General features: G+C 32.7%; 1 protein-coding gene across 3 annotated transcripts in view; it reads right to left on the bottom strand.

Moving 5' to 3' along the window:
* Nucleotides 1-12714, bottom strand: part of LOC108908132 (transcriptional repressor p66-alpha) — a 44387-nt gene that overhangs the window by 12069 nt on the left and 19604 nt on the right. For 2 of the 3 annotated variants that reach the window (XM_018712071.2, XM_018712062.2), the window contains 2 exons: nucleotides 10913-11215; nucleotides 4790-5084 (listed from right to left, as the gene is read on the bottom strand). In XM_018712071.2, coding sequence (XP_018567587.1) covers nucleotides 4790-5084; nucleotides 10913-11215 — 598 coding nt within the window. Of the gene's footprint in view, nucleotides 1-4789; nucleotides 5085-5424; nucleotides 5501-10912; nucleotides 11216-12714 lie in introns of those variants that run through there. The other variant, XM_018712078.2, reaches the window with a different exon arrangement.

Raw genomic sequence — 12714 nt, 5'->3', positions numbered from 1 at the left:
AATTTAAAATAAAAATTCCTTTATATTGTTTATGAAAGAATATTTTAGTTTTGCCATTTTCAACTCTTCTAAACTACCCTTTTACCAATATGTATTAATGTAAAATATTTTTATTATAATCGATTTTTAAATATGATCAATCATAAAAAAATTGCTACGCTGCATATAAATAATCACACTATTTTTTTTTACTTATTTTATTTGTATAATATATAAAATAATAATATATAAAAATGAGAAAGCCTATTTTGCTCCAAAAAAATATCATTTTTTTTTTTTACTATAACTCGGTTAATTTTGAAGCTATGGTATCCTACAAAAAAGCATTTTAAAGATAATTTCAAGAGCTGGAAAATCGTTTGCATATAAAACCTTTTAAGTCCTTCGTTTTTTAAAGGGAAAGGATCGAAGAGCTCGAGACAGGTCGTTTTTTCACTAAAATGGAAACTTCAAGCGGGATATCTCCTTTATTTTTTTTATGCTATAGGAATAAAAAAAGCAAAATATTTGTTGCAAAAAAGCTACATTTTTGTTGTCTATCATTTTTTACGTATCTTTCATAGTTTCAAAGTTATTATATAAATAAGGCATTTTTTTTAATAATGGAAAATACGTTTTCAACTTTTACCGTACATTATTCAAAAAATACGCATTCTAAACCGGTCTAACTTCAGGATCGTATGAAAAACACTAAAACAAAACTAATTGTAACGGGTCTACAATTAATTTTAATTCTGATGGAAATGGTACAGCGTTTACTGCTCATTTTTCCTTAAAAAATATGAGCAACCCATCGTTTTTGTCGATAACTCCTTCAATTTTGCTCTAATTAAGTTGTATAAGTGCTCATTTTGAAGGTCTTTTTGAGTACTACAAAAAACTCCAGGAGCGTTATACACGTAAAATGTATCATTTTTCCGTTATTTGACGTTAATACATCGATTCGAGTATTCCCCCCAAAACAAGTCCCCTTCCACTAACCATATTTCGCTTTGTATAGGACGTACGACACTTTTTAAAAAACGATTTTCTTTGTTTATTTATAAGCTACATTTTTGTTCACTATACTTTTTTTTAATAAAATGCGTAGTTTTTGAGTTATTCGCGAAAAATACTTTGAAAAAGTGTTTTTTCCCCTCAAAGTTTTCAATCGTGAATAACTAAAAAACTATTGATTTCTCGAAAAAATTCTTCGAATATTTGCTCAAATTTTGATTCTCTATCGATTTCCAGCGTAATTTTTGAAAAAAAATTTCCACCCCCGAGAAGGGGTGTCAACCCCCAACAGGGTGGAAGTGTCGATCGGCGCTATGTCACTAATGTTCATTGACCTTTTCTCTAACTATTTGCCAAATTTCAAGTCGATCGGTTCAGTTTCAAAGAATTCGGAGGGGAAAAGCTTCAATGACTGTACTAAATCTAAATAATTCCCTCTATTAACGTAATTTTAACAATCTGGCAACAACGACAGGCGGATTTTTATTCGATCGGGATATGATGTTACTGTAACTCCTCCTATGATAGCTTGATTTACAATTGGGGTTCAGATTTTTTGACGTTTCAGGAGAAGAGAGCGATGCTTCGAAACGTCAATCAGTCCAAACCGACGACGTGGCAACCAGGTTCCGAGGAAGGTCCGCTGCATTATCTTATCATCACATTATTTTCCACCGCTTTGTTTCGTTGTCTCCTTCGTTCGCAATTATTCACGTAGACGTTAACCAAGGCCGTTAAAAAATTGTTAATATTGATATAAATTCGACTACCTACAACGATCAATTGCAAATTACCGGGTTATTATTCTCCGAGCGGAATCAATTTATAGGCAAGACGGATGTCAACCGATTTGGCGCACTCCCTTGGCCGCCGTCCAAGATAAATAAAAAATGCTTGTTTATTTTCAGAGGCAATTCGTTATTTTTGAATTAGAACGCTAACAAAAAGATTTTTAATTAAATAGCCTCTGAACACGGGTATTATTAGTCACTGGGGAAGGTTAGAGCTGGATCGGTACGTATCTCTCGATAAACCAATAAAATATCGCCGAGAATTGTTTACGGCTCTTCAAAAGACGATACGGAGTAACAAAATTAAATAAATAACTGGATAAAAGGTGCCACATACTGAAAGAACGTGAAATATAATTTACGGGCTCATTAAGCAAATTTTTTTTATTTGCTTAACGGAAAGATATTGCAATTTTAAGGTTCTCTGCAAAAAATTTGAATTCTATATCGCCTATAAGTCATCCAAAAAAAAAATCATAAACTGGCACGCTGAGTATCCGCTGAACCGGTAGATGTGACGTCACCGCATGGGAAACCGATGCCGCATGCTTGTGTGTATTGTCAGTCAGTCGAGTTTTAGTTGGCCGTTAAGTTTCGGTCGAGTATGTTAAGATGCCGAATTTTGTTAGCAATATGGAAGACAGAACAGAAAAAAATTACAAATGTTGTATGTTCCCCAGTGTGAGAGCACTAGTGTGAAGACGCCTAAGAAAATAATAATGTCCATTCTCTCAAAAATTTCACTACAAACGTATTTTAAAGAAGCTTTACACGTTATTGAAACGTAACCTTTGCATTTTCACTCCTTTCATCTCAGCACTGATAAAGTCGTGGTTTTTATTAAAAAAATCCATAACCATTTACAAACCTACTTCTGGCAAATGACAAGAATCTGCTTTTACGAAATTTGCTTCCATTTTTTAAACTTAATATGCACAAACGCTAAAACATTCTGTAGATGCAGAAACTCATCTGGAAGTAGTGCTAAGCCGGCTGACTGTCCCATGCGATGACGTCATTCATTGCCACGACTGAGACAAATAAATAATCGTATTTTAAAAATCATATAATTTGAAAACCGCTCAACGGATTGTGTTGAAATTTTCAAGATCGCCTAAACGTGAGCAATACTTTGTGTATACAAAATAAGAACGTTTTTGAAAATTTACTAAATGACCCCATTACCTCTAAAATACTAGAACTTTAAATGGTCGTCTGATTTTTAAAAGAAAGTCACAGGAGATGGGATCTGCAGAAAATTAAAAGCGCATTACAATGCATAAGATTAAGATTTTACCCGGTCCAAATAATTTTTTTCAAAACATTGCTGATGCCCACTAGTCGGCTTTTCCGCGACTTTTCAGGATTTTCGGCCATATTTAGCGATTTACTCAAATCCCGTGGACGCTAGAGTAAAACTAATCACGTATTCGAATTTCGATTTTTTATATAAAAAGTAGGTACTCGTTATCTGTTAGTATTTTTTTAAAGCACTGTGTTTAGTTTGTGATTTTCAGTGCGACTGACCTCTGACACTGACCTAGTTTAGATGAATTACATAATATCAATACACCTGATGTGATATGACAACAGAGTGCTAGGCCGCCAAAAAACAAAAGGGCAACGATAATTCGGCGAAAAGAGAACGGCCAAATATGTCATGGCATTACACTCTTTTTTTTAAATTTTCAGTCTTTTGGTTTACTAGAAAGTGTTTGTAGTGTGTTAAGTATTAAGTAAACAATTTTTTTTGCGTTATATTTCTCACAATAAATACTCATCAAATATCGAAAAAAAATTGAAAATTTTCAATTTAAAAAAAAAATCAAATTTTTCAAAATTTTTTAAAATATCTTACAATTTTGCATTGAATATTTCAAATGTCGAGAAACATTTTTTTTGAAATTTAAAAGTTTTGAAACATTTGATTTTTATCAAAATTTTGACTCTTTTCTATTCAAGAATCTTCAAAACTCACAAAAAAAAATGTGTATTTTTTTCTGATTCTTTAATTTTTTTGCCGAGTATTAATTTTTACTGGAATCGAAATAGAATTTGATCAAATCGACGTTTACTTTTCACGTTCTACATTATCTTCTAGTGTGCGGACCCCTTTAACAGCTCACAAATCGATCAACACACCTATACCTGATGTAAAAATCCCGGCCTGCATTTTTAATAAACGATATTGACCCCAATAACTGATAGCTTAAGTCACACTTTAATGTCAATGCTAAATAATATTGTAATATAAGTACTTTTGTAGAAAAAAAAGTGTTAATTTTATTTTTGAATATAATTTTACGGCAAAACGAAGTATTTATTTTACAGTAAAGAAAAATGTTTGCAGTAAGGATCATTTCATAAAAATGTATCAAAATTGAGCTTGTTGCGGAGGTGTTTTAACAAAGCTTTTGGCCTTTTCCGAGGCCTTTTTAATGACTAGCGATAAACATTTTTGCCAGAAAGGCACACAGAACAATAATAATGCGCTTATGGACACGATTTTAGTTTACGGGGAATGTCGTCAAAATTCTGTACAAGCATCTCGGCTTTATGCGCAGCACTAACCTAATAGTTACGTTTCAGAGTTCAAAGATACGTTTTGTGTAAACCCAGTGATATCAAAATAATTGAAAACATATCAAAATAAAGATTTTTAAAAATAAAATGTTTTTCAAATACGTTACGTTATAATAGTTTTCAGAAAGAAGCATTTCTGCATAAAAGTTTAACTGATAATTATAGATTATCTTAATGCAATTTAGCTTGTAAGAAAATATGTACAGATCGACACAAGTAAGTTTGCGTCTGAGTTAGCCCCGCCCACAAGTAGGTTTTGGACATGCCAAGGCTCCTATCCCGTATCTCGGCGCCTATATATGATTCCTTTTAAGTAAATGCGCTCTTTCTCAACCTCAAAAAGCTTTTCGAGGATTTTGCCAACATTTAAATACGTCCTTTCAACATTTTGAAGCAGATTGTAATTTTACAGAACTTACCCCTCGGAGAAGGTTGGGCGAGGCCCCCTGCATGGGCTTGTGCGAGTTGGAGATCGGGTGCCGCGAGTGGGCGGCCATGGGCGGCTGGATCTTGTTGGCCGGCACCTTCACGGTGGTGGGGGTGATGCTCAGGCCGCTGGGCAGCCCGGTGGGCGGCAGCGCCGACGGGGGGATGCTGGGCGGCAGCACCGCCACGTTCTCCTTCAGCTGCTGCGACTGCTTGAGCTTCTTCAGCAGCACCAGCTTCATCTCCTCCGCCCGGAGTTCCTCTCTCAGCCTTCGTAATCCCCTCTCCCTGTAAACAAGAGAAAAAAATCGACTCAAGGAAGGAAGTACCAGAATTGCGTATTGCTGGATCCGGACAGTTCTCCAAAAGAAACAAATACACATATTCTGATATTTTTGATATTTAGGTAAACTAATTTCCAATTACCTATTACATTTATCAAAAATCAAAATAACTGTATAAAAAAATCTGAATAAAAATCACGCACGTGAACATCAGTTTTTCTATAATATTGCAAATGCAATTAAAATTTCCAGATGCATCTATAATCGTTTGAAAATTTAAAAATTTTTGTCTGCGGCATTTTTTTTCTTCCTTGCCCTCTTAGTAAAAAAACCACGGGTCTCACCTATTCAAAATGTCACGAGCCGCCATTGCCCGACACTTATCTCCTTATCGCCCACTACAAATAAAACACAAAACCGTAGATGGCGCTCCGTGCGTAATCACGATAACCAATACGAACTTTTTACCTTGAAATTATCAAACGTCCAAGGTCCCCCGCGTTAACATTTTTATATACGCAAGTAAATATTGGCATTATACTAAATAATTATCTCAACAGCTACTTCCAAGTCGTAAGGATTGTTGAAAATAATTTAAATTTTAAAAGATACCTATACGCGAGGACTGTATCGAAGACACATTTTTTAGGATTGTCTGAAATGATTATTGTGTAGAAGTACAGTCATTATCACTATTCGGATCGTGGAAAACAATAATTAATAGCTCGTATTAATACTATAGCTCGCTATAAATAAAACGGTTGTTACAATTTATAGAAACAATGAAAACAAGTCTACCTGTAATTAAAATGTGTTTGCTAGAATTATGCTGTATTTTACAGTAATTTACATTAACGATTACTGATATATGTATTTCAGAACGTACCTAGAGAGTATATTAAAATAGGTCTAATTATTTAGATAAAGTCACTTTAGGGGAATTTTATTTCCTTAAACTTGGTGGCTTTTAAAAAAATCATTCATTCGTTTCTAAATAACATATTTCAAAGAAATGTTTTTTGTTTAAAACATATAATATAAGAACACCTCAACAGCCTTATGTTTTCTGTTTGGTTCATTTGAGATTTTTGTCCAAGAAATAACTTCTTATGGGGGTGTTTTTATGCACAATTTTTAGTGGATTTATAGTAGTCTTTTGACGAAGGTTTTGGAAAATCTAAACAAGTTAGAAACAATATCTCTCCACTGTACTAGTTATAGAATATTATTACCAGAACGTTTTGACATCGCATCCTCTCATTCCTTATCACTGTCTAATAACTCACACGAAATCTGGAATCGGTAAGTTGAATAGTTTACAAGTTATGGCCTCATAAATAAATGAACTAATTATTAGTTTAAACGATCCCGAGCATCTTCGACAATCGCACTGATTTTTTTCATGGTAGATTTCATAATAATACATTGAAATCTATATATTTTTTAAATTTTTAAATTTGCAACCTGGAAATTTTTTTTATTTTTTAGCCTTGGTTACAAAATGAAATATACGACGCACGAGCGTGATATGGTTATATATTATTACATATTCGGAAAGTTTATGAAAAAAGCTTTAAGTTAAAAAAAAAAAATCTTCAAGATTCGTTGAAAAACAACGGAGTTACAGACTGTCAAATATATTATTTTCAAGCGAATTTCGCTTACTTAACGGCAGGACTATGAATATTATCGTCATTTTCTTCGGACTCGCTGTCATTCGCTTCCCCCACCCTTCCGCCGCACCACGGTTCGCCAAAAATCAAAGGTTGCCGGTTACAGTTTTTTTTGCCGCTACCAACCTAATTTGTTTAATAATAGGCCGTCAACTTTGACAGTCTGTAACTCCGTTGTTCTACAACGAATCTTGACGATTTTTTTTTAACTTAAAGCTCTTCACAAGCTTTCCGAATATGTAATAATATATAACTATATCACGCTCGTGCGTCGTATATTTCATTTTGCAACTAAGGCTAAAAATTAAAAAAAATCTCCAGGTTGCAAATTTGAAATTTAAAAAAAAATTATAGATTTCAATGTATTATTATCAAATCTACCACGAAAAAAATCAGTGCGATTGTGGAAGATCCTCGGGATCGTCCAGACTAATAATTAGTTAATTTGTTTATAAGGCCGTAACTTGTAAACTATTCAACTTACCGATTCCAGATTTCGTGTGAGTTTTTAGACAGGTGATAAGGAATGAGAGGATGCGATACCAAAACGTTCTAGTAATAATAACGCTGTTTATAAATGTTTAATTCAAAAGTCATAAATAAACTTCTTCTGTTTATAATTTTTGATCTAATCAATATTTTTTGACGCTCGAGGGCTAGTTTTGTAGGTCTTTTGAAGATGAAAAAAAATTACTTTACTGTTTTCTCATGGAAATGAACGGAAAAAAGTTATAAACGAAAAACGTAAATTAACGTAAAAATTATATAATTAACCACCCTGTAAACAATCTTCCCCACATTTTTATGACTGTGGAAACTAATATGTTATGTTGAAATCTTCTTGAACCTTTTGTTTAATATTAAAATATATTTATTTTCTTGGGAATTGGGTTCTGGTGTGATAGTCGGTAAAAAAAAAGGATAAAAAAACAGCAGCGATTTCTTTCTTGACGTTTCGTTCCTGATCAGGAACTTTTTCAAAAGGCTTTTATTATTAAAATTGTTATAATTAATAAATTAAAACCTAAAACAAACAATAACTTACTTAATAATTAGAATTTTTTTCCTGTAATTACAATTAATTTAATAAGAAAATAATTTCGTTAATACATACCTAAACAACAACCATTTTACGTCAAAATTTAAAAAATATGCATCAATCGTCATAAAGTGGACATATTTTCACAATATATTATCTTTTTTCATTTTAAATTTGAAAAAGGCCTGAATTTTTTAATATTGTAAATGTGTCTGAATAATACTTTTAGTACGTGGATACGATGAAAATGAAATGAAAAGTATAATAATTATTATGCTAAATTCGAACAGGTAGTACGCCTGGTGGCGAAATTTTGTAAATTAAAGACAGAAAGGACATCTAGTAATTTTATTGGAAATTATATTTTAAAAGTATAGAAAACTATTTTAAATGCGATTTGTTTAGATGATAATAAGTGGAAATAATAGAAATATTATAATTATTGTTATTTGATTAAATTGTGATATATTTGACTTAAATTTTTAATGTCAGTTTTATCGTTAATACTGTTTTTATTTTTTTTTATATGAATCATTTCCTGAATTAATCTTTTGTTATAATTTGGTTCTTTTACGAGAATTTTGGTTTGATCAAAATTAAAACTATGTTTTTTTTCCTCGACATGTTTATTAAGAGCTGTTGCACAATTTTTAGTATATTTATGGCCCTTTCATCTATTTTCTAAATTTTGTGTTTTATACCTATATAATGACCATTGCAATCATTGCATGGAATAGAATATATTACAGCAGATTGTTTTAGTACAGGAGTTTTGCTTTTTAAAGGAGTGAAAAATTTATTTAATTGATTAAACGATTTATGAGCAACTAAAATGTTGTATTTAAATAAAATGGATTTAATTTTTTCAGATAAAGATTGTACATATGGTAATGCAATATATTGACATTGACAGAGTTATGATCCGAATTTATTGGTTTTTTATTTTTTGATGTATTATAGAAGTTAAAGATTCTTTCTTTAATAATTTTGTTATAAAATTTGGCAGGATAATTATTATTCAGTAAAATATTTTTTATTTTATTTATAATTTTAGGTCGAAAAATGGAACTTGTTAAATGTATCGCTCTATTGATTAAACCAATAACTACACTTTTTTTGTATGTTATCGGGTGGTGAGAATTAAAATTTAAATATCTATCTGAAGATGTGAATTTTGTAAACCATTTAGTTAAAATTTGATTATTTTTACGAATTAAAGTTAAATCAAGAAAATTAATTTTGTTTTTATTTTCAATTTCGATAGTAAATTGTAATTTTGGAAGAAAATTGTTACTCATTTAAAATATCATTATTTTTATTTTTGGGAAGTGCGACAATGCAATCATCAACAAATCTTTTGAAAAATAATGAGCGTTCAAATAAAAAGGTGGTCAAGTTGGTTCTGAAAATTTGGACGTAGGGCGTAGCGTATAGCAAATGAACTTAAACGTCATCTGTCAAAGCGCTATATCGCCGCTATCAATTTGAATATTTTCGTTTTAAAAAGCGTTTAAAATGGTGTTTTCTCAAGAACAAAAAGTGTTTATCATAGAGTCCTACTTTAGAAATGGACGCAAGATTGATGGAATATGGAAGTATTCTATTGAGGAATGTTTCATAGAATTTCAAAATCAATTTCCCGGCGTTGTTGAGTACAAAATTTTTCAAAGTGCAGTTCAGCGTTGTGTTAATGTTTTTCGTGAAACGGGCAGTGTAACAAGAAAAGAAGGAAGCGGCCGACCTAAAAAGCGGACTGAAGAATTAAAAGAAAATGTCCAACAAATAATGGAAAATGCGCCAAGAACTTCTGTACGTGTTTTATCACAAATGGTGGGAGTATCAGTCGGTACCTGCCACACAGTGTTAAAAAAAGATTTGCGTTTGTTCTCCTATCGTTTAACTTGTCAGCAAGAACTTCATGAAGTTGATTTTCCGCGACGGGCTGTATTTTGTGAATGGTTTTTAAACAACTACGGTGAACTTCATAATATCACCTTTTTTTCTGATGAAGCCTGGTTTCATTTAAGTGGTTACGTAAACTCACAGAATATGAGAATGTGGTCTTCTGAAAAACCAGATAACTTTTTTGTCGAGGGCCCTCTACACGCTCAAAAAATTGGAGTTTGGTGTGCTCTCAATCGAAGGAGGATTTATGGACCTATTTTTTTTAATGGTACTCTTACTGCGCAAAGGTATAGAGAAGAAATTATCGCTCCTTTTGTTAACCAGCTGGAAGAAAACGAAATTACAAACTTTTACTTTCAACAAGATGGCGCAAGGGCACATACGGCAGGCGAGACGATGAATATGTTGAGGGAAGTTTTCCAAAATCGACTAATAAGTCTCAATGCTGAACATGAATTTCCACCGAGGTCATGTGATATTACGCCGTGTGATTTCTTTTTGTGGCCTTACCTTAAAAACACTATTTTTGAACTGCCTATTCCTGATTTAAACCATCTGCAGGCTCGACTTATAGACAAGATTCGTGAAATTAACAATACCCCGAGCATCTTAGAAAATGTCTTTAATTCTTTGAGGAACAGGTGTGAAAAGTGCTTGGAACAAGGAGGGGGACACTTTCAGCAGCTGCTTTAATTTATTGTTATAACAAGGAGGGGGACACTTTCCGCAGCTCCTTTAATTGTTTGTTATTGTTATCACGATTATTCTTTAAAATAAAGTTATATAGTCATTAACGTTATTGAAACTGACAGCTGCTATACAGCTCGTTGAGAAATGAGGTTAAGTTGGTCGCTATAAGCTACTCCCTACGTCCAATGTGTCAGAGCCAACTTCGACAACGTTTTTATTTGAACGCTCGTTATATCAAAATTTAGATTATTAATTACTTCCTCTAAAAATTCCATAACTAATTGTGCTATTGTTGATGAAATTGGTGCTCCCATTGCTGCTGTTTTTTATCCTTTTTTTTTAACCGACTATCACACCAGAACCCAATTCCCAAGAAAATAAATATATTCTAATATGTTATTGCACATAATATTTAGCATCTATAGTGGTAAATTCAGCTTGCCGAAACAAAAAGTCGCGAAGTGGTCATGTCCCCTAGGAAAAAAAAGTTGCTAAATAGGACCATTACAAGGAACATACACTGACCTATGTTTGAGCTCAGAGGGACTGAGCTCCTTGATGGGCGCCAGCGGCGGCATCTCGCCCTCGCTGGAGTCGCTGCTGTAGTCGAGGTTGCCGTTGGTGCGGGGCTTGTCCAGCAGCCCGTTGAAGAGCACGTCGGGGCTCTCGACGTAGGAAATCGGCTCGGTGCGCGGCCGGAGCACCCGCCTGGAGTTCACCATCTGCTGGTGCTGGTGGTGACCGCCGATGGGGGCGACGTTGGCGGCGACGGCGGCGGGAATGGAGTTGAGCTGGTACGCGGGGGCCGGCGATGACCTGTTGTTGGAGCTGGAAAGGCAGAAACGTCGGCGTTATTAGCGAGTCTTTTAATGCGGCAGCACGAGATACACGGAACAAGAGGCCGAGTCTATGATCCAATTAAATAAGCTTTTAAATCGAAATTTTGGTCAACTTGCCTAAATTTTTGATATGAGTTAGTTTGAGGTATATAATAACAAATGACAGTAATTTTTTTTTTTCAACCCCCGGCTAGGCGTGAAAAAAAGTGACAAAATAAAGGGTTTTTTCAATATAACTCAAAAGGGGCAAGTGCTAGAAAAAAAAAATAAAAGTTGTAAAGCATACAATTCTACATAAAAATGGCATCTTGACTTTTTCTTGTACTATTAAAATTAACAGAGTTAGGGAGGCTAGAAGTTAAGGGAAGATTTCAGAAACTTAAAAAAATCATAACAAGCAGAAAAACGAATAAATTTTGTATTTTTTTTTTTCAATCTACTCTAAAAAATGTAAAGAGACACGTATTTTTTTATCGGCGGAAAAACATATTTACGGGGTGAAATACACCCTCAAAGTTCGCCCTCAAAACAGTTTTTTCAAAATTTCTGGGGTTCTAATCAATATTTTGAAATGCAACAAAATGGAAATTACTTATGATAAAAATCAAATATTTCGCAAATGATTCCGTGTTTGGGGGCTGCTACCGTTATTTTTTATTTCAGAAAAACTATATTTTTTATTTATAAAAAAATCATATTTACTCAAAAAGAATTAAAAATATGATTTATGTAAACAAATTGACAAAATTAAATTGACCTGTTTCGAGGTTTTCGTTAAAATCTCTGTTTAGGGGGGTGAACAGAAAATTGAAAATTGAAGCATTAAGGTACCGTTGGTTTTTTAACAACTTCCTTAATTTTGAAGCTATTAAGACTATCCAAAAACGATTTTATGGAAAATTTCGAAAGCTAAAAGTACTGTAAAATTTAATATTTTTAAACGCGTTATTTTTGAGAATTTTGAGGTTAAAGCGAGCGTTAAAGGGTTTGAAAAACATTACCTTCGCCCTCAATTGCAAAGTTCTAGCAGCGACATCTCTGTTAATTTTTATCCTACACAAATAAAAATAAGCAAAATATTTTGTGAAAAAAAATAGAAACTTTTGGACTCTTGAATATTTTTCGAATCTTTTTTATTTTTAGTTATTTTCAAAAATGTTATTTTTTTGCAATTAAAAAAATATTTGTTTTCAATAAAAAAGTGATATTTTCAAAAATATGCATTCTAAACCGCTTAAACTTGTACAATATATTGTTAGCACATAAAAAATGTAAATTGTAGAAGGATTAACTTTAATTTTAAATCTCGTTAAAAATTCATCAGTTTTTGTACTGATTTTTTTTTCCGAAAAAGCGAATTAACAGTTTTATTTTGATCATAACTCTGTTAATTTTTATGCTAATGACTTAAAGTCAAATTCATTTTAAAGATTTTTTAAAGTACTTTAAAAAATTTGCTGTGCATTTTTCTTGAAAATAGATTTTTTT

Source organism: Anoplophora glabripennis, unplaced genomic scaffold (genome assembly GCF_000390285.2).
Source record: "Anoplophora glabripennis isolate ALB-LARVAE unplaced genomic scaffold, Agla_2.0 scaffold11, whole genome shotgun sequence".
NCBI lineage: Eukaryota > Metazoa > Arthropoda > Insecta > Coleoptera > Cerambycidae > Anoplophora > Anoplophora glabripennis.
The sequence above is the reverse complement of the archived record's forward strand: the minus strand, read 5'-3'. Positions and strand labels throughout refer to the sequence as shown.